At 43.7% G+C, this 23,233-nt stretch overlaps 1 protein-coding gene and 1 pseudogene across 2 annotated transcripts; one reads left to right on the top strand and one right to left on the bottom strand.

Moving 5' to 3' along the window:
• The first annotated feature begins 1,252 nt into the window (after positions 1-1,252).
• On the top strand, positions 1,253-14,506 carry LOC135547822 (unconventional myosin-Ih-like; annotated as a pseudogene).
• Positions 12,834-22,517, bottom strand: LOC135548333 (BTB/POZ domain-containing adapter for CUL3-mediated RhoA degradation protein 3). 2 transcript variants are annotated; one of them, XM_064977823.1, is made up of 7 exons: positions 21,237-22,517; positions 17,038-17,251; positions 16,642-16,811; positions 16,414-16,500; positions 16,250-16,302; positions 15,182-15,377; positions 12,834-15,038 (listed from the first exon to the last, which is right to left on the bottom strand). In XM_064977823.1, the coding sequence occupies exons 1-7, from the start codon at positions 21,237-21,239 to the stop codon at positions 14,820-14,822; spliced, it is 942 nt and encodes a 313-aa protein (XP_064833895.1). In that variant the 5' UTR covers positions 21,240-22,517; the 3' UTR covers positions 12,834-14,819. The 2 variants fall into 2 exon arrangements, with proteins under 2 accessions (XP_064833895.1, XP_064833896.1); XM_064977824.1 differs by lacking the exon at positions 21,237-22,517 and adding an exon at positions 20,852-21,052.
• Positions 22,518-23,233: the final 716 nt, after the last annotated feature.

Raw genomic sequence — 23,233 nt, 5'->3', positions numbered from 1 at the left:
TAGTCTCTGGGAATGTAAGCCTCTCTGTAACATTGTTTGGGAAGTATATAACTTAACTTGACTCCCACCATATCAACTTATCCCTTCTGTTCTGATTTTTAGTAGTGTCTAAAATGTATGTCCTTTGTTTTGAATGTCTCCTCTCTGTTTAATTAGTGTGGCTGTAATGCAAGATGCCTTTGTTAATGTTTACAGGATGCTCAACTTTACATTTTAAACAGTCGGAATGAGAGGGCAATGTTACGCTTCTGTCAAGCCTGTCACAACCCAACACATTACTTTGTACTAATCCACAAGACAGGGAAGGTGATCGTCTATACTTTGTTTTTTCTTAATCTTAAATAATCGTTCTGGATAACAATGTTGATCAATAACTTATTTATGGTTAGTTAAATCATGTATGATCTGTTTGAATAAAAATTAGAACAAACTTGATATATAATTTTTAAGATGACAGGGAAAAGCACAGGCAGGTATTGACAGCAGTTTTAAGATGCACTGAGAGGACAATAGTTTCATCCCAACAGGCCTGTTACTGTAGCTTCACCTTGGTATTTATGAGTGGTTTATAATTAGTCAGAAATGTATCTGCCTATTCAAAGATCAGTAAACACAATACCTGCACTGGGGCTTGGAGCAGATAGTTTCTGAATCCTTGTGTTTTACAGGCACGCATACACACACACACACACACACACACACACACACACACACACACACACACACACACACACACACACACACACACACACACACACACAGTGTGTGTCAATGGACACTCATGTGAAGCACTGAATAAGACCCTCCTGCCTAGGCTTCATGAATGATGAACTAACTATCTTAGAGAATCCAGAGCCAACTAGCTCAGTATGGTCTCAGTGTGGTCTCAGTATGGTCTCAGCGTGGTCTCAGTATGGTCTCAGCGTGGTCTCAGCATGGACAGGACCGGAGCAACGCTCCAGCAGGAAGTACTAGTCCACATGGAGAAACTCCCCCACTCCCCTGGTCCCCAGAACCTGGCCAGTTCTGTCAGAGATCATGGAAGTCAGAGGGACAGAGGAAAGCAGTGTGACAGTGAGGTGTTACGGTCAAAGGGACATACCTGAGTCTGAGTCGCCAGAGGCTAAAAGTAGCTCTAGAATGAGAGTGTTGCTTGGTTGCTAGAACAGCCCCAGGACGAGAGTCCCTCTGTAATGCGAAATAGGGGACGATAGTTCTAAGTTGTTTGATCCATTACAAGACAGATTCAACCATGACTCACATGGCTTTGGAGATGAGTGAGGTAATACTGCGGTGTGTTTTTTAGTGTGTCTGTGTGCTTTCCCTCTGTTTGATAGAAAAAAATGACTGTTCCCCAATGTTATTATTATTTTTGTCATTTAGCAGACCCTCAGAGCGACTTACAGGAGCAATTAGCGCTAAGTGCCTTGCTCACCACTTATGAAGACCACCACATTAAGCTTCAAACTTTGCCAGAGTTTGGAAAAATATGTAATACAATGGTAAAATACATACTGTTTATGGTACTGTTTTCTACCACATTATACTATGCTGTATTTGTCTCTACAATTGAAGATATAAAAAGGAACCATTGTAGGATGAGATACAGAACCGTGACTCTCAGGTTTCTCCGGACACCTGGAGCCCCCTAAACATGTGTGTGTTGACATGGGTGATGTGATGTGTGGTGTCAGTCTGTGGCCCATGAGGAGTGCTCTCTTTCAGGAGCCTAACGGCCACTTTGTGACCGAGTAACAGGATCCTGTCCCAAAGTGGAGAGCCTGGGACAATGGGCTGGCCTCTAGGGTGATGGCCACTAGGTCAGATAGGCTTTCCTGTTCCGCTTTAGCCTGCCATTAAATGTAGGTGTGTTGTTGTTCATTTTCCACCTTTGCTAGTGTCATCCCTCTCTACCCACACTTATTTCTCTCCACATCCCACTTTCCAAATATCTCTCTCTATCCCTCCCTCTCTCTCTAATCCTCCCTCCCTCTCTCTCATATATATATATATATATATATATTATACACACACACACACACACACACATATATATATATATATATATATATATATATATACACACACACTTCTTCACATCCCTCTCTCTCTCCTTCCCTCCCTCTCCACATCCCTCTCTCTACATCTCTCTCTCTCCACATCCCTCCCTCTCCACATCCCTCTCTCTCCACATCCCTCTCTCTCCTTCCCTCCCTCTTCACATCCCTGTCTCTCTACATCTCTCTCTCCATTCTTTGTGTGAGTTATCACCTGTTTCAGACTTTTTGAAAAGATGTCACTCTCCTGTTTGCCATTACCATTAGGTTCCATTAATGTGTATAATTTAACGGTCCTTCCATTTTCAGCAATTAAGAGTGTGTCAAACACATGTGCAAAGAGAAACTTTATCTCACACAAGCATGTATGCACGTACTCGCGCACAGAGCGAGAGAATGGAATTTCAAGACATTTTCACTTTCAATGTGGCTCAGGAAGGGTCCAGTTCCCTTGTTTATGCTAAGGAAGGGAGAAAGGGAGGGTTGATCCCCATCGCCTCCTTCTGTTTTGTCAGATTGATTCTGACATCTCAAATGGGGCGCCTTCAGTGATGTTTTTCACCTGTCTCATTGGTTTAACATGATGCTGGGCTGGGAGGAGATCGGAGGGAGGGATTCTGGAGGGGAGGAGAGTGCAAAATAAATAGTAGCTCAAAGGTGGGAGAAATCAACCCCCCACCTCTTCCACATCCCTAACCCAGTTACCCACATTCCTTGAGGATCGGAATAACAATTCAGTAGTAATGAAATCAGAAGACTAAAAAATATGTTCTATTGTTTTGTTCCTCATGATAACTATAGGTGTCATAGCTCAGCAAGTCTGAGACTATTACTTCTCCTTTATAGTCTGTTCCTTGACATATAAATACTTGCTTTTGGGGTTCACATATTAGAAGATTACACCCCCCCCCCATCACCCAACCGTCACCCACACCCCCTGTTGTGCTTTCTCTTGCTCTGTCGTTCCTCTCAGGATTACCCTGCTTGCAGTAAGTAGGCCAAAACTCTTTTGTGTTTTGACTGCTGAGTGTGAAATTGACTGTGACATTGAATGTTTTCTAATGAATAATTACTGAATAGACATACTGGCTGAATGTGTGAACTGGATTGTAGACTGCTCTTTAAAAAGGTTTCCATCTTCTTATTCACATGACCAAAAATGCTTTTCACATACAAGATGGATTGGGAGGGGCATCTTTTAATGGATGTTTTCTCAACATTACAGAACATTGAAAGAGCCTTTCTTGCAGTTCAGGGGAAAAAGTACTATAGAATTGGTTTTCAGTGTTGCAGAGCTGGCATGTAAGATGTGACGGGTTGCTGTGCCAGGTAGAGGGTGGGAGAATGGGGGTTGGAAGAGGAAGGGTTTTCTTATAGTGGTGGATTGAAAACTTTTTTTTTTGCACTTCTCTGCCCCCCCTGTGTTCTCAGAAATACATCCTGGAGGGCTCGTGTTTTAAGCAGCTTTAGAATTCTATGTCTTCTGGTAGCATGGTGGAGGTCTGGGTGTGAGCTTTGGGACCATGAGCTTTCAAATCATGCCCTTACGTTTACCACACAGCTCCTATAGTAAACTATTCACTGTAGCTTAGAAGATATACATATAAACTCAGCAAAAAAAATAAACGTTCAGGACCCTGTCTTTCAAAGATCATTTGTAAAAATCCAAATAACTTCACAGATCTGAACTGTAAAGGGTTTAAACACTGTTTCCCAGGCTTGTTCAATGAACCATAAACAATTAATGAACATGCACCGGTGGAACGGTTGTTAATTGCCTACCGTCTGTAAGCTGTTACTGTCTTAAGGTCACAGTTATGAAAATTTAGGACACTAAAGAGGCCTTTCAACTGACTCTGAAAAACACCAAAAGAAAGATGCCCAGGGGTCCCTGCTCATCTGCGTGAACGCGCCTTATGCATGCTGCTAGGAGGCATGAGGACTGCAGATGTGGCCAGAGCAATAAATTGCAATGTCTTTACTATGAGATGCCAAAGACAGCGCTACAGGGAGACAGGGCGGACAGCCGATCGTCCTCGCAGTGGCAGACCACTGTAACAACACCTGCACAGGATCGGTACATCCGAACATCACTCCTGCGGGACAAGTACAGGATGGCAACAACAGCCCGAGTTATACCTGGAACGCACAATCCCTCCATCAGTGCTCAGACTGTCCACAATAGGCTGAGAGAGGCTGGACTGAGGGCTTGTAGGCCTGTTGTAAGACAGGTCCTCACCAGACATCACGGGCAACAACTTCGCCTATGGGCACAAACCCACCGTTGCTGGACCAGACAGGATTGGCAAAAAGTGCTCTTCGCTGACGAGTAGCAGTTTTATCTCACCAGGGGTGATGGTTGGATTTGTGTTTATCAACGAAGGAATGAACGTTACACCGAGGCCTGTACCCTGGAGCGGTATCGATTTGGAGGTGGAGGGTCTGTCTTGGTCTGAGGCAGTGTGTCACAGCATCATCAGACTGAGCTTGTTGTCATTGCATGCAATCTCAACGCTGTGCGTTACAGGGAAGACATCCTCCTCCCTCATGTGGTACCCTTCCTGCAGGCTCATCCTGACGTGACCCTCCAGCATGACAATGCCACCAGCCAAACTGCTCGTTCTATGTGTGATTTCCTGCAAGGCAGGAATGTCAGTGTTCTGCCATGGTCAGCGAAGAGCCCAGATCTCAATCTCATTGAGCACGTCTGGAACCTGTTGGATCGGAGGATGAGGGCTAGGGCCATTTCCCCCAGAAATGTCCAGGAAGTTGCAGGTGCCTTGGTGGAAGAGTGGGGTAACATCTCACAACAAGAATGGGCAAATCTGGTATAATCGTACCCGCAAAACACCAGACTCAATGTCAACAGTGAAGAGGCGACTATGGGATGCTGGCCTTCTACATAGTTCTGATGATTACCTAGTTAAATAAAGGTTATATTAAGAAAATAAAAATGATTGTTGAAATTAGATTGATATAATAACCTGTTAGTCAGATTAAGTCAGTGTATTTTTACCCTAATTGCAATGTTTACAATGCTGGTCGAAATGAGATGAAAACTGGTTGATTATTTTTTTCAAATCCAAAGGTTTTTCCAGGTAGATTCCACATCACAATAGGTTGACAAATGACGTTGCAACAACGTTGATTCAACCCATGTCTGCCCAGCGGGAAGCATGTCCTTCATTCTTTCCCTAGGGAAATGGCATCAGGAAGGCACAATGTAAACTAAATTGATGAATTGCCTTGTGTGTTGGTGCCCTTGGGCCATCTTCCACCTGGTAACTGGGACTGGTAAGTGTTGCTTTCCTGTAAGAGGGGCTGAAAATAGCCCTGTTTCCCCTAAAAATAAGAGTCCAGAGGGAGAGTGCCATACAGTGCTTTGCTGAGCAGGACAAGAAGGGGGTCATTTCGTGTAAAGGTATTTGGAGAGGGAGAGTAGCCATAGAACAGTGTAATCATTGTCTTTACTATAATGTTACATGTAGCAGTTTCTCACCTTTATGTCATTAGTAAGATTTAGTCATTAATAAATACATGACTCCACACCTATACACACACAGACCATTTCTGCTTCCTTCCTCGCTCATTTTTTTGTGTATTGATGGCTTCCTATTGGTGGAAATGGAGGGGGCAATATGTCAATGTTTCCTTCTATATGGTCCTTTCTCTTAAATAAACCCAGATGTTCAATATAAAAAGGGATTGGAGCTCACAGCAGTCTGAAACCAACGATTTCCACTCAGGGTAGAGACTTTGAAATGCATTACTTTGAACACCTTTGTTAAAAGAAAATAGGAATAGCACTGTAATTAGGGAGAACAGATCTGCATATTGTTTTCCAAGGGCTCACTTGTTTGGGGTACGAAACTTCAGCAACAATTGGATTTTCATAACAGTAAAGTGTGGCTTCTGTTCAGAATATTAATTATGGAAGCACAAAAGTATTGTAAATTACACATTATTAATGCTGTCATAGGGATAACATTATTAGCATTTCTAAGAGTTGATTTCAGTGCAACAGCTTTGGAGTTGGTCTGTGTTTTGACCTTGCTTTTGGGGTAAATGGGTGGAGTTTGCACTATATTTTTGTGGGGAGGGGGACGTGTGTATCCTCTGTAAGCAGTGACAAGAGACGGATTGCTCCTTGAGGAACATGGAAGCAGATTAGATAGGAGTTCAGTTCAGGCATTCCTATCTGTCATGTGCAGGAGATGTGGTCAAGGCCCCCACGCACGCCAGTGATGAGTAGCTACGCAAAGCCGCCTGATCCCGCAAGCGTAGCGTTTAATGTAAACTTGCGGGACCAGACGTCTTTGCGAGGCTAAGAGAGGAGGACACGTTGAGAGGAAATTAACTGGTTTAAGGCAAGATTGCCTGTATCTGTGTGTCAATGAGCACTGAGTGGCACGGCGTCAGACCTGGCAGATGCAGATAACTCCAAGGAAAACAGAACACAGAGGGACAGGACATGAGTCTTTTGGCAGTGAAGGGTTCCTTGAGTTATTGCTGTGAAAACATGTTACTAATATTAAAAAACACTATTTTTTTTGTCTGAAAAGAATACAGCAGATAAATGATTTGTCATCTGGTTGCCGTTACTAGTTTACAAATGTCATGCCCTGATGGGATTTGTGACAGTATTGTTATGTTGTGCTTTGGGGGCATTTGCATATAAGATATCAACGCAACCATCCTGGACCCTGTCTCTGATTGGTCAGAGCCTGGAGGAGCACTGTAACCGGATCCTTCGGGACGTGGAGGGCTCCCTTATGGCCCGGGATCGCGTGGACATCCAGGATTATGTTAATGCTGAATGCCTACACCAGTGAGTGCCTTCCTGGACAACTTGAGGAAACACTTTCACCAGAACCTAATTTCCGTGAGTCTATCGCCGACACACACTCCGGAGATATCCCATTGCCTTCCTCTCGGCCAAAAAGCCACCCCAACTCAAGACCACAACGCACCAGGGAAAACAGTGTTTCTCCCCTAATTGAACTGGCACTTTGCTCTGCTGTGCTGTACCTACAGGGGGAGCTACCTTACTACATTCTTGTTGCACCCATGCAGACAGGCATCCATCTCTCATAATGTTCATTCTAATACATTTCCCACAGACCTACGTTGGTATGCTCCTAGTGTCAGTCAATCCCTACAAAGATCTGGGAATCTGCACCGAGTAGATGGACATTTACATGGGAGTGTACTTGTTTGTGCCTCCACCCCATATGTAAGTTGCATGTGTACATGTATAACATATGTGTTTGCTTGTATGTGTGCACCACAAGATATGCTATACAGTGCTGCCTATGTATCTACAGTATATTCATCAGCAGTGTAATTGAACCTCTACTTCATTGCCCTCCCTTTCAGCTACGCCCTGGCAGACAATGTCTACCGCACCATGTTAACAGAGACCAACAACCACTTCATCTTGATCTCAGGGGAGAATGGAGCAGGAAAGACAGAGGCCTGCAAGAAGATCCTGCAGTTCTACGCTGTGAGCTGCCCCAGTACCAAACTGCTGGACAATGTCCAAGACCGACTGCTGCTCTCCAACCCTGTGCTTAAGGTGAATACCATTGTGAAGCATATGTGATGACATGAGAAATTAACATTATGTTTGTGCACTGCCATGTACAAATACAATGACTGAAGAAGAATGACAACTCAAGCCACTTTGGGAAGTACATATACCATGTGATCAAACTGAATGTCTAAGTGCCATGAGGTTGAGCACAGAATTCCCATAGTAAAACATCAGAGGAACATTAAAAAATGACTGTTCGATCTTTAATGGTCTGTACTCCCCCTAGGAGGAAGCTGTTGGTGGCCACATCCTCAGTTATCTACTGGAGAAGTCCCGGGTGGTGCATCAGAACCATGGAGAGAGAAACTTCCACATCTTCTACCAGCTAGTGGAGGGAGGAGAGGAGGACCTGCTATGCTGGCTGGGTCTGGAGAGGAATTGTCAACGCTACAGCTACCTGGTACAGGTGGGAGAGGTAACTTATCAATGCTACAGCTACCTGGTACAGGTGGGAGAGGTAATCTATCAACGCTACAGCTACCTGGTACAGGTGGGAGAGGTAACCTATCAACGCTACAGCTACCTGGTACAGGTGGGAGAGGTAACCTATCAACACTACAGCTACCTGGTACAGGTGGGAGAGGTAACCTATCAACACTACAGCTACCTGGTACAGGTGGGAGAGGTAACCTATCAACACTACAGCTACCTGGTACAGGTGGGAGAGGTAACCTATCAACACTACAGCTACCTGGTACAGGTGGGAGAGGTAACCTATCAACACTACAGCTACCTGGTACAGGTGGGAGAGGTAACCTATCAACACTACAGCTACCTGGTACAGGTGGGAGAGGTAACCTATCAACGCTACAGCTACCTGGTACAGGTGGGAGAGGTAACCTATCAACACTACAGCTACATGGTACAGGTGGGAGAGGTAACCTATCAACGCTACAGCTACCTGGTACAGGTGGGAGAGGTAACCTATCAACACTACAGCTACCTGGTACAGGTGGGAGAGGTAACCTATCAACGCTACAGCTACCTGGTACAGGTGGGAGAGGTAACCTATCAACACTACAGCTACCTGGTACAGGTGGGAGAGGTAACCTATCAACACTACAGCTACCTGGTACAGGTGGGAGAGGTAACCTATCAACACTACAGCTACCTGGTACAGGTGGGAGAGGTAACCTATCAACGCTACAGCTACCTGGTACAGGTGGGAGAGGTAACCTATCAACACTACAGCTACCTGGTACAGGTGGGAGAGGTAACCTATCAACGCTACAGCTACCTGGTACAGGTGAGGACCTTTACAATTGAACAGTATGAATATGTATAAAAGAGACAAACAAATCAACGTTTCCATGGAGTGGGCCGTCATCATCAAGACAGTTATCTCCTGTCTCATCCAGGGGGAACGTGCCAAAGTCAGCTCAATCAATGACAAGAGTGACTGGAAGATGGTACGGAAAGACCTCAGTGTCAGAGTTCAGTGAGAGCAATATAGAGGTGAGTCCTAATCTCTCTATCAGATCATATCATTTATCATGAATTATCACTTATGACCAACCAGTGTCTTCTCTGGCCCATGATGTAGAGCCTGTCTGCAATCATTGCTAGTGTACTTCACCTGGGAAATGTTAAGTTTGTAGCTGACTCTCTGGGATACGCCACTTTCCACTAGGTCATGTGTCAGTCTAAGAATGCCATCATCAAACACTGCTTTCCCACCACTCAGCCAGACAGCAAGAAGAGACCTGAAACATTAAAAGAGACTTTCTGATAACACGAGCCACCAAAGTGATCCGGTCTCGCCATGACTTTCTATATTTATCATCATGGCTGTCTTCTCAAGTGGCCACTCAGTTTAACACCGACAAAGTGTTACTTGGTGCATTCATTCATAGTGCATGACCTGATGCCTGTAGCCTTGTGACCTCCCTCGCCTCCTGCAGGGCGCTTTGACGTGTTGGTGAGACACCAGGTGAAGTACCTGGGGCTGATGGAGCACCTGAGGGTCAGACGGGCCGGCTTCGCTTCCTGCTGGAGATATGAAATCTTCCTGCAGAGGTCAACACAACCTGCACTTCACAGTTCTGTAGATAGATAGTGTGCAGTTGCTCTCTGTCCAGCATAAACTGCTATGATACATAGCTGCATTAGCTTGTTGAACACTCTGGTGTTTCCTGTTGTCTCCTTCAGGTACAAGCCCCTGTGTTCAGACACCTGGCCTAGCTGGATAGATACAGACGCAGAGAGGGTGGAGTGTCTGATCAAGCACCTGGGCTACAAGCCTGATTAGTACAAGATGGGCAGGTGAGGTGGTCTCCAGGATTATGGGTTTGGGCTCACCTGGTAACACAGTCTGGCTGTTTCTCACTGGCTTGTCTTTCATACAAAAGGACCAAGATCTTCACACGTCACCCCAGAACTCTGTTCGCCACCGAAGATGCCTTTGAGGTCTGCAAGCATAAGCTGGGTGGGTACTGGCTCTAGCTTTTCTAACAACAGATGACAGACCACTCAATTCTGGAATTGGATTGTTAAATGGCATTGAATTGGAAAGAAGTCAGGTTTTACATGTCACTTCATGTTACAGCTACAAGGATCCAGGCAAAGTACAAAGGCTACAGCGTGAATGGAGACTCCATGAGACAGACAAGCAGGTCTCTACTTTGACTTTCTTGGAACTAGCATAATATGATATACAAGACTATGACTTAATCAGCTGTCTTGTTGTCTCATTAGCTACTAGGATTGAGACATGCTGGAGAGGCATGAAGGCCAGGAGAGAGAGAAGAGAGCCTGGGCTGTCAAGGTCATTAAGAGACAAAGATCAGAAGATATCTCAAAAGACAAAGGGTCAACATCTACCACAAATACTCCACAAAATCAGTTGTACTTTTGTGATCATATTTTGTAGGTTCATCAAGGGCTTCATGACCAGAAATCAGCCAGCCTGTGTTGACAACACAGAGTATTTGGCGTTAGTCAGGCAAACCTACCTCACACAGCTCAAGGAGAATCTACCCAAAACAGTTCTGGACAAGAACACTTGGCTAACCCCTCCCCCCATTATGCAGGAAGTGAGTCTCAATAGGGAATTGACTGTGCTTTAATACTTTATCTAAACTTACTTTACACACCTGTGTGTCATGGTATGAGTCAGAGGAGGATGGTGTGAGGAGCTATAGGAGGATGGGCTCATTGTAATGGAATAAATGGAACGATATCAAACACATGGAAAACACGTCCGTTCCATTTATTTTCCAGCCATTACAATGAGCCCGTCCTCCTATAGTTTCTCCCACCAGCCTCCTCTGTAATGAGTATACTGTACACCCATTATATACATTTGTACTTGTAGGCCTCACAGATGTCGAGGAAACGCTACACCCAGCACATTTTACAGAAGTACGTGCAAGGAATCACATGTAAACCTACCCTACAAGTCATTTAATGCAGATTTGTACCCTATTTGACTATAGGGCTCACCTCAATCACACTATACATCTCAGTTGTTTGCTTACCCCATTTCCAGTTACACATCAAGGGATTGACCAGTTCCCTATTCAAAGGAAGAAAAGAGAACTTACCCTCACAATGTGTGCAAACCATTTGTGGACACCCGGATAAGTGAGGCGGAGACCTTCTGCTTATGAATTATGTGCCCAATTGTGCGCCTCTTACAGACAGCCACGGTGATAATGACCAGCATTTTTGACCAGTTGCCTTTTCTGGTCAGTTGAGGAAGACATCCACATAAAAGCCTATCAGATGATTTGGCAAGAACGCATCAAGTTAAACAAATGGAGTTAAGTAAGCTATGTTAAAGTTAAACTTTTTTTTACCTTAAGGTCAAATTAAAGTAAACTCCATACCTTCCCACAGTACAGTGTTCCTGTGGTGAAATACAACAGGAATGGCTTCAGGCCTCGCTTCAGACAGCGGATCTACACTGGAACTGCAGCCTACCTGGTGGAGGAGGCCAAGATCAAACAGCAAAGAGAGGAATAAAGCTGCCTAGGTGTGTGTGCATGTATCACGTTTCGTTCTCGCAGGGTAATGCACTGTGTTCATTCAACCACTGTTCTAAGTATCTGGGCTGTGTGTTCTTCCAGGTGTGTCAGTCAGCAACCTGAGTGACAGCTTCCTGATCCTCCATGTCCAATGTGAGGATATCAAGCAAAAGGTTGGCGGCGCAAAACACTTATCATTGATGTGCACAAATGTAGCTTTTTTTTACTAAGCTTTTGCACATATTATTTTCAGAATGGAATAGTACAACATTTGCATTTCTATTGTTGCATTGTCTATTTGCTCAGGGGGACCTGGTGCTGCAGTGTGACTACCTGTTTGAGACCTTGACCAAGTTGTCTGCTGGCCAACAAGAAGCACTGTATTAAAGTCGTCCAGGGCAGGTAACACCAGTGTTCAACTAAATACTACTGTAGTCTAAAGAACATGCTAATTGTTGCCAAAATTGTACGTAATGTTACTTAATGTTGTGGTCGTTTGCAGTGTTAAGTTTGACATCCAGCCTGGCAGAGAGAGAGGGGATTGTTGACTTCGAGATTGGCCAGGAGACCAATGATTTACAGAGCAAAGGATGGCCATCTGATGGAGGCGAGTATGAAACTGAAAGACTGTGGCCATTCAATTCTCAAATTAACAAATACATTTTGTAAACTATTGGTAAACAGTAGGCTACGACATGAACACTTCTCTTATATTTACTCAGAAATCAACTCAAAGTCCTGTCCAATGATTAAAAATGAAATTGGATCCCTTGCACTTATCAAAGTAATGGACTGGGCAAATAATCTGATTCTACAAGGTTTGAGGCATCTTGGGACTTATATCATAAATGAGAACCTGCATCCCTCTAGAAGGGTTTGACATATTACCAAAACTCCAAGACCATTTCACAATCCCTTCATATCTCAACAAATGGTTCATACTGAGGCGAAAATCCCAAAGGAATAACGGGTGTTCCACTCTATCAAAAACCTCACCTGTTATTAAGCTACACATCACCTACATGGGCTCAGTTGTGATTACTGTATTAGGGCTCATTTGTAAAATGTGGTTTGTTTTTTGGGATATTTTCACTAGATTTTATAGAGATAAACAATATGGTTAAAATAGTCAAAAATTGATTTTGAAGCAATAGACTCATCATTTGTATACTTTCTCACAAAGATGCTGTACCATATTTACATTAAAACCAACTAATGTATTCATAAAAATCTTTATTGTAAGAAATGTTAAATACAGTGCAAAAGACAATCATTTCCCAGGTAAAAGAGTGTTAAATTGTGACATTTGCTGTCTGGATGTGCTTGGTTTAATTTCTTGCCATCGGTCTTCCAAACAAGTTGTCTTGTAACGTCGCCCTCAAATGATTATTGTAACAGGAAGCAATAACATCCATTTAATTACACATCCAGCATCTCAAAAGGTTCTTTAGGATGCCCCAAAAAATAATTAATCCATGACTACAGTATAAAAGGTGGGTGTATTCACACCACTTACAATTCAGGGGTGGGTTGTAACATATTGCTCTGAGGTAAAGTTCCCCTAGGCAAATATCTAGGGTCAGCTTCCCAACCCTTATCCATTAGTGGGGGAAATACAAAAAAACTTACCCAAGATCAGCATCTAGGGGTAACTTCAACAACTTAGCACACTTTCAGTGTCTTTGTACACAACACCCTCTGCTGGATGAAATGAGAACATACAGGAAATAGAAGAACCAAATTTCTAAAACATGATAAAAATGCAGTTTGCATATTTGAAAAATTAAAGGAGAGCCGCACACTCTAGGAGCTCAGATGCAATAATTTAATAACCTAATATCCAATGTTTGGACAGACAATGTTCTACTCTGCTAGCCAGCACCTCGTCTAAATAGGTACATTTCTTTTGCCTCTAGATACAGTTTGCATATCACCAATTCAAGCTAATGAATATATTTGTCCATCACTCCAACCCCAGTCGATGCATTGAACGGCTGTGGGTGGAGCACTGTCTACATAAGGGTGTAAATTAAAAACTCACAAACGCTCTGACAAAGGGTCTTGAGGACAATACATAAAGCTTAATGAAGAACAGTCACACTAGCAAGAGCAGCGTGCAGGTTTCTTTTCTCTCATAAAACATCTCTAAAAACTGAAGTGGTAGGAAAAGGTATTGTTTCAGTGTATTACTATTATCACTGAAATACAACCTGAACTAGCTACTCTGTGACAATACATGAACTTCCAAGCAATGTTGTAGTGACATGATAAAGTAAATCAGATTGTAAGCTGCACTTACACCCACAGACTTAAGGCACAAGACCACAGATTTAAGGCACCAGATCTCCTACTGGACATTCAACATTCATACAGTCAACATTCATACAAAGATGAGACATACAAAACATATGGAAATACAGGGGGTCAAATAAGTCTTCTTTGACCACTGATAAAAAGAACAGCTCTTATGGAGGGTTTAGAAAACACTGATACAGCCATTTGGGACAACACACAAACTAACACCCAAACCATGCTCTACTTAAGCAATAAGGCATGAGGGGGTGTGGTATATGGCCATATAGCACAAACCCCTGAGGTGCTTTATTGCTATTATAAACTGGTTGCCAACGTAATTAGAGTAAAAATAAATGTTTTGTCATACCCGTGGTATACGGTCTGATATACCACGGCTGTCAGCCAATCAGCATTCAGGGCTCGAACCACCCAGTTTAAAATCATGATTAGAGACTGGCAAAAGTTCATAAGTGGCTGTGATGCAGAAGCACAGAGGTCACTTGTGGTCAATGTCAAGGATATGAGATTACGTGTGGGTATTGTGTGATTGCACTTGTTCTCTATCAGTGATGGGTAATAGTCACTGCAGATACTGACAATGTTGGTTGGCTTACTGGTGGTGATAATGTTGGTTGGCTGGTATAGTTACTGGTGGCTATAATGTTAGTTGGCTTACTGGTGGTGATAATGTTGATTGGCTGGTATAGTTACTGGTGGCTATAATGTTAGTTGGCTTACTGGTGGTGATAATGTTGATTGGCTGGTATAGTTACTGGTGGCGATAATGTTGGTTGGCTGGTATAGTTAGTGGTGATGATTATGTTGGTTGGCTGGTATAGTTAGTGGTGATGATTATGTTGGTTGGCTGGTATAGTTAGCGGTGATGATTATGTTGGTTGGCTGGTATAGTTACTGGTGGTGGTGGGTGCGGTCATCAGGGCGTTTGATGTGAATGCGTCGCACCCTCTCGATGAGTTCCCGTTCCTCGTCCTCATCCAGGTGATGGGATCGGCCTGCAGCGCCCCCTGTAGCCTCCAGTAGAGCATTGTCTGGACCACGCCCGTCCTGAGACTCATACAGCAGGATGTTGAGTGTCTCCTCATAGATGCGAGCCTCTGGGAACTCCACCTGAGGAAAGACTATACTGCTTCAACCACACTAGGTACAAATACAAGGTTTCTCACTGACAGGAGACTAGTCTATGCTTTTGCCAGAGCAAGCAACATTCATATCATACATTATCTGTGTTCTTGCTGTGGGAAACCAATTACCTTGGTTTGCTTCTTCTCAGTGGCGTAGACTATGGAGGTACAGCACACCTCAGCGATCTTACGGCCCTGCCCATAGAATGACCAGCAGCAGATCTCATCCCCGATCACGTCCTTGATGAAGAGCACACGTCCGTTGAACCGCAGAGAGAGCTTGTCAAACAGCTCTATGTTTTTCAGCATGTTGTCATCGGAGTTGCTGTGAAAAGGTAATGACACCAGATGTTAATGTATGGTTGGCAATCGGTTTAAATCGCTATACACGACTGCTCTGGGGGTTGATCACTTACATCTCGTGGTCTTGACTCTGATTTTCAGAATTGGGATGAAAAGTTTCTTGCTAGCTAGCTAACATGTGCTGTTTGGATTCATATAATGCAGCCTGGCTTAATTGTTTCATCTGTCGGGAAGAATTACAAGTACCGCATGCTGTGTCTAGAGATGGCAGAAGAGGCTCAGGGACTGTTCTTAACCACTGCCAAGATGTGGTGGCTTTTCGTGCTCTTTTCAGCAGCTGTTGCATCACCCAGGTGGGTGCTACATGTTCCTCAATGGAGGACCGGGTCCTATGGAGGATACTAATAATGTTGGTTGGCTGGTATAGTTACTGGTGGTGATAATGTTGGTTGGCTGGTATAGTTACTGGTGGTGATAATGTTGGTTGGCTGGTATAGTTACTGCTGGTGATAATGTTGGTTGGCTTACTGGTGGTAAAAATCTGACCGTCGGAGAAGCAAATGTGGTGTACTGATGAAGAGCTCCGGGCCCGTTTGTCAGACTGTCTTTGGTACAGCCAGTGAGAAACATCGACGCTCCCTCCGCTGGAGCAACACTGTCTTTCCAATCCAAAGTGCCTCAACTCCCAGCCATTTAGCCAAAGCCAACATTTAATCTCCATCAATTTAAGTTTATTTGTTTCACTTTTTATGCACTTTGATATTATTTTCTGTAATGAAAAGTGCTATACAAGTTAAATTTATTGATACAATCCCCTTCACACATACATTTAAGAAACACAGTGATGTGCTCATTAAGTATTTTCCCCACAATCATATGCAATGTTTAGCTTGCCTGGTGTAAGAGTACTTGTTGTTGCTCCTGTTGTATAACAGCTTGACTGTGGGCTGTAATACAAAATTAAAAGACAGAGGCAGTCAGTGTTGAGAAACAAACAGAATACAATATTGTGACATGTCTGTCTAATCATACATGTAAATTGTGATTTTTCTTTTAACCTTGTTGGAGGTAGATATGAGTCTCTGTTCTTCCTTTGATGAAGTGACCAAGGGCACTTTACAGAAGGGCTCATACATATCTTTGTTCTGAACGCATGGAGGAAAACAGGACACAAATAATTCAATGACAGCATGATGGGCCACACAAGCACACAGAAAAGGAGAGACACCAAGAGAGAGATTAATTACAGGTAAGTGTTTACAGTATGTTAAGGTGATACACAATACCTGTAAGGCAGCATGGCACTCGTCAGCTAACCCCTGCACCAGGTAATATTTGGCCTCTGCCAGGAGCTCTTCCACCTCTCTCCGGATCTCAGGCAGAGGTACAGCACCATCACGCAGGTAGTTCAGAATGGTCCCAAAGTGCTTCCCACACCTGTCAATAAGGATCCAGCCTGCAGCAGAGGACAGGGCTCATTACATTGAGAAGTGGCAGAGACAACAGAGTGGCGATAGTAGACTGTGCGTCATCTCAGAACACATGATGGGAGGCATGCAAGGGCAGCTAGCCTGGGAGAATCGTATCCTATGCAGCATGAAGGAACATGAAGTGCCAAGACTTGGCAGTGGACAAAGGTTTGGGAAACCCTTGGTGCACTCAACCCATGTCATCATCAATACCTTCGCTGTCTGTGAGAACCTCCATCCTACCGCTGAACATGGCCTTGAGCATGGTGTCCTGCTTGGTGAGTGTCTGCATGGTGGTGTAGTAGAGCGCCCCACCCACGTTCAGCTTCACATACTTCGAGCTGGGGCAGGAGCCCTTGAATGAGGTGGTACGGGTTGTAGCCGCAGGCAACGCCGAGCTCACCGCACTTACTCCTGACATCTCTTCCTGTGAGTCAAAACAGTCCAAATGTATGTCATTAGCTACAATGATGGACTTCACAGCTGATATCAATCAGACACCCCAAATAAATTGCAAGTATTGCTTTCTGTGTTTAACTAACGTTAGATTCCGTTAGCTAGCTAGTTAACATGAAACTGCCATAAGCAAACAAGAAAACGCTCACCCAGAGGTGGCGCTCCTAGTAGCCAAGGACTTTAATGTAGGGAAACTTAAATCAGTTTTACCAAATTTCTATCAGCATGTTAAATGGGCAACCAGAGGGAAAATAACTCTAGACCACCTATACTCCACACACAAAGATGCATACAAAGCTTTCCCTCGCCCTCCATTTGGCAAATCTGACCATAATTCCATTCTCCTCAATCCTGTTAACAAGCAAAAATTAAAGCAGGAAGCTAGATCAACAAAAAAAAGTGGTTAGATGAAGCAGATGCTAAGCTACAGGACTGTTTTTCTAGCACAGACTGGAATATGTACCGGGATTCCTCCAATGGCATTGAGGAGTACACTACATCTGTCATTGACTTCATCAATAAGTGCATCGATGACCATACGTACATACCCCAACCAGAAGCCATGGATTACAGGCAGCATCCACACTGAGCTAAAGGCTAGAGCTGCCGCTTTCAAGGAGCGGGACTCTAACCCGGAAGCTTATAAGAAATCCCGCTATGCCCTCTGACAAACCATTAAAGAGGCAAAGCATCAATACAGGACTACGATCGACTTGTACTACACCGGCTCTGACGCTCGTCGGATGTGGCAGGGCTTGCAAACCATTACAGACTACAAAGGGAAGCACAGCCGAGAGCTGCCCAGTGACACGACACGAGTGTGATCATGCTCTCCAGAGCCGATGTGAGTAAGACCTTTAGACAGGTCAACATTCACAAGGCCGCAGGGCCAGACGGATTATCAGGACGTGCACTTACAACTGGCAAGTGTCTTCACTGACATTTTCAACCTCTCCCTGTCCGAGTGTGTAATAGCAACATGTTTTAAGCAGACCACCATAATGCCTTGCCAAAGCACACCATGACGGTCGTGAAGAGGGCACGACAAAATCTATTCCCCCTCAGGAAACTGAAAAGATTCGGCACGGGTCCTCAAATGGTGCTACAGCTGCACCATCGAGAGCATCCTGACTTGTTGCATCACTGCCTGGTATGGCAACTGCTCAGCCTCCGACCGCAAGGCACTACAGAGGGTAGTGCGAACAGCCCAGTAAATCACTGGGTCCAAGCTTCCTGCCATCCAGGACCTCTATACCAGGCGGTGTCAGAGGAAGGCCCTAATAATTGTCAAAGACTCCACCACCCTAGTCATAGACTGTTCTCTCTGCTACCACACGGCAAGCGGCACCGGAGCACCAAGTCTAGGTCCAAGAGGCTTCTCAACAGCTTCTACCCCCAAACCACAAGACTCCTGAACATCTAGTCAAATGGCTACCTAAACTACTTGCATTGACCCCCCCTCCCCTCTTTACACCACTCTGTTGTCTTCTATGCAGTCACTTTAATTATATCTACCTACAGTGAGGGAATAAAAGTATTTGATCTCCTGCTGATTTTGTACATTTGCCCACTGACAAAGAAATTATCAGTCTATAATTTTAATGGTTGGTTTATTTGAACAGTGAGAGAATAACAACGAAAAAATCCAGAAAAACAAGTCAAAAATGTTAAATTGATTTGCATGTTAATGAGGGGAAATAAGTATTTGACCCCCTCTCAATCAGAAAGATCTCTGGCTCACAGGTGTCTTTTATGCAGGTAACAAGCTGAGATTAGGAGCACACTCTTAAAGGGAGTGCTCCTAATCTCAGTTTGTTACCTGTATATAAGACACCTGTCCACAAAAGCAATCAATCAATCAGATTCCAAACTCTCCACCATGGCCAAGACCAAAGAGCTCTCCAAGGATGTCAGGGACAAGATTGTAGACCTACACAAGGCTGGAATGGGCGACAAGACCATCGCCAAGCAGCTTGGTGAGAAGGTGACAACCGTTGGTGTGATTATTTGCAAATGGAATAAACACAAAAGAACTGTCAATCTCCCTCTGCCTTGGGCTCCATGCAAGATCTCACCTCGGAGTTGCAATGATCATGAGAACGGTGAGGAATCAGCCCAGAACTACACGGGAGGATCTTGTCAATGATCTGAAGGCAGCGGGGACCATAGTCACCAAGAAAACAATTGGTAACACACTACGCCGTGAAGGACTGAAATCCTGCAGCGCCCACAAGGTCCCCTTGCTCAAGAAAGCACATATACATGCCCGTCTGAAGTTTGCCAATGAACATCTGAATGATTCAGAGGACAACTGGGTGAAAGTGTTGTGGTCAGATGAGACCAAAATGGAGCTCTTTGGCATTAACTCAACTCGCCGTGTTTGGAGGAGGAATGCTGCCTACGACCCCAAGAAAACCATCCTCACTGTCAAACATGGAGGTGGAAACATTATGCTTTGGGGGTGTTTTTCTGCTAAGGGGACAGGACAACCTCACCGCATCAAAGGGACGATGGACGGGGCCATGTACCGTCAATTCTTGGGTGAGAACCTCCTTCCCTCAGCCAGGGCTTTGAAAATGGGTCGTGGATGGGTATTCCAGCATGACAATGACCCAAAACACATGGCCAAGGCAACAAAGGAGTGGCTCCTGGAGTGGCCTAGCCAGTCTTCAGACCCTAATCCCATAGAAAATCTGTGTAGGGAGCTGAAGGTTCGAGTTGCCAAAAGTCAACCTTGAAACCTTAATGACTTGGAGAAGATCTGCAAAGAGGAGTGGGACAAAATCCCTCCTGAGATGTGTGCAAACCTGATGGCCAACTACAAGATATGTCTGACCTCTGATTGGCAAAACCCTTATTGGCACTAAGTCATGTTTTGTAGAGGGGTCAAATACTTATTTCCCTCATTAAAATGCTAATCAATTTATAACATTTGACTTTTTTTCTGGATTTTTTGTTATTCTGTCTCTCACTGTTCAAATAAACCTACCATTAAAATTATAGACGGATCATTTCTTTGTCAGTGGGCAAATGTACAAAATCAGCAGGGGATCAAATACTATTTTCCCACACTGTTAATTAAATTACTCGGTGCCCTCGCTCATTGACTCTACCAGCACCCCCCTGTATATATATTTTTTACTGCTGCTCTTTAATTACTTTTATCCGTATTTTTTTAAACTGCACTGTTTGTTAGGGGCTCATAAGTAAGCATTTCACTGGAAGGTTTACTACACCTGTTGTATTCGGCGCAGGTGACTAATACAATTTGATTTCGAACTTTTGATGACAGGCTAGCAGGTTAGACTTCAAAACCCATACATATGGGTGCCATCATAACTAGCTAGATAGTTTGTTTGAAACTCAGTTTATGACAAGCCAAAAAATACAGAACAAACCCGGTTCTTAAACTAGGGTAAATAGTTAGCCAACAATAATATATGGGGCCAATGAAAAGTCTAACCTGCTAACGTTAGCTTGTCATCAAAAGTTCAAAGCCGTTTCAGGTTAACTAACGTTAGCTAGCAAGCGGAATCTAACTACTAGTTAAAACACAGAAAGCAATACTTACACTACAGCTACTGAATAGTTATCTAGCCATTTATCTGGATCTAACTTGTTAACTCTGGTCTGGCTAGCTGACTTTATGTGAATGCTAGCTAGCCTTAAGCTCCTTTTTTAGGGACCTCCGCTAGCAAATCCATTGTTTTACCAAGACGGTTGGCTAGCTAGCTAACAGTTAGCTACACAGCTAGCTAGCTAAATTACATCGTTACTGTGGTTCCAGGTTGTCAAGAATTCCCCTAGACAAAAGCCTAGCTAGCTACATCCTGTAGATTAACCGTTACATAGCTGTCTAGTCGTGTGTGTACTTTAACATTATCTTAATTGTCGAATCGCCCAGTTACTAGTTAACTTTAGTTAGCCGGATATAAAAATACAACAAAAAAACGTACCATAGGACCCGGTCAGTCAGCCTGGAAACAAAGTTTGCTGGCTCGATCGTGTTAAATTCAGACTTCTATGGTCACGTTATATTGACGTTCGCACATTTTACTAATCGGGATGGAAACAGGATCATCCAAAAACTGAACTACCAAAAAAAAACAACGAATCATACAACTTTCTGTTAAAAATAAAAACGAATCTGAGATGGGAGGGTGGGCCGTCTTCCGTCGCCAGTAGTCGTTTCTTAAAAAAACGTTTCTGCCGCAGCCACAATAATGTCCAGTTGTTTTACTTCTTTGAGACTGGAGCCGTACAGTTTATAATTGTGCCAATGAACGCCACAAAATCCAAGCCTGTCAGAAAATATTTACGACAGGCTGTGCTACATCCATTACGATATCTCCACGAACGTCACTTGTATTCTCAAAACTCTTTCAATTCCATCCGCATTCGATTGAACGCTCTAATGTATGCCACCTCAATCTCCTTCACCCTTACAAGGCACACCAGGAACATGACCCCAACACAATTGCAACACCGATCGTCCATCTATACACCATTCTTCAGTATACTCCGTCCGTCTGCACACACTTGAAACATGGCCAAATCCTTAAACATTTTTACAAAGCTGTATACATAACCAATCTTTGCGTAGATAGGTGCTCTTTATAAAACATTTAAAAAACAGGGCCGACAGATTTATTTGTCTCCATTCACCCAGCGGGTCAGACGCCGGGCACCAACCACAAGAATCCTCTTCAGGTATTCAACCTGAGCATCCGTCGTTACTCCTGAAATGACTCCTTTGATGGGGGCTTGGCTCCGAAGTTTAAAGCACAATACTTCTGTTGTTCGGATTCTTGTGATGCCCACTGCAATCTTCCTATTTTCTTCAGAAATATCATTAATCAAAATAAGACCACGCCTGGTCACTCTGATAGACAACTTTTCCCAGCGCATACTTCTAATTTTCCAACACCTCAAACGGGTCTCCTACATATGCATCATTACCCAATAAACGCATCCCACCAAGAAACGATGTATTATCATTTATAAACGTATCCTACACTCCAATTTTGTGGCCACTATGCAGTCTCCCTGTCATGACTTTAGTAAGCAGTGGGTAGACAGAGGCCTTGTTCTTCCACCAGCTCAGAGGATCTGCAGATCTTTGGAGGAGGGGCTCCTCCAAATAGGATCAGACCTCCATTATGGCATCTGCTGAGGGATTCCTTTGTGCTGCATCCCCAGTTGCTCTCTCATCAAACAGCAGACATATGTGGCACTACTGCTGGTGCTTCTGCTCGTCTGATCCCTCTTCTTCCTGTTGTCCTGGTGCCTGAGCCAGCTGACTGCTGAGGCTGTCCCTCCCTGTTATTCCCTGCTGCTGAGGTTACTCAAATTGTACCTTTTGTAATGACCACCCAGAAATGGTGCTGCATCTTTTCTGGTATTGTATTCTTTTTCTGGCATTGAAAACTGTGTCAAGGCATCAGTAGATTTATAATTGAACACATTTATGAAGAGTTTAAACTATTGTGGAGAGATGTACTGCTTGGATTCTTTACCTATGATAGAAATAAGCTGAAACAATTTTATGTAATTCATTAAATTATTCTTTTGGCCAGATTTCATATTCACAAATGTAAATTTACAAACAAAACACCACATTTTCTTACCTTACAAAAAGAAATGTGACTATATTTTAAGACAATTAAATACTCTACGAACAAAAAAGCTGTTAGAATTCTAAGTGTATGTATGTCCCTTAAGGTCCTTGTGTAATGTGATATTGTACCCCCTAGCCCAATTGTCCTTTGTATATTATTTATATATACTTGTGTTCCAACATGTACTTCATGTATTGATTTGTTGTTCGTAAAAAAATGTAAAAAATAAAAAAAGTCCCAGATCTAGACAGAGGATGGCTCTTTGATGACCATGGGATGTTTAGCAGTACACACTTGAGTTAAGGCCCTATCACTGAGTCCATTTATAAGGTCTG

Source organism: Oncorhynchus masou, chromosome 11 (genome assembly GCF_036934945.1).
Source record: "Oncorhynchus masou masou isolate Uvic2021 chromosome 11, UVic_Omas_1.1, whole genome shotgun sequence".
Classification (NCBI taxonomy): Eukaryota; Metazoa; Chordata; class Actinopteri; order Salmoniformes; family Salmonidae; genus Oncorhynchus; species Oncorhynchus masou.
The sequence above is the reverse complement of the archived record's forward strand: the minus strand, read 5'-3'. Positions and strand labels throughout refer to the sequence as shown.

Excerpts from the sequence above, each read along its gene's own strand:
- LOC135548333 (XM_064977823.1), bottom strand. Across the intron at positions 16,812-17,037 it reads GGTTCTCACAGACAGCGAAG|GCTGGATCCTTATTGACAGG; the intron begins GTATTGATGATG and ends CCTCTGCTGCAG. Across the intron at positions 16,501-16,641 it reads AGTGCCATGCTGCCTTACAG|AACAAAGATATGTATGAGCC; the intron begins GTATTGTGTATC and ends CCATGCGTTCAG.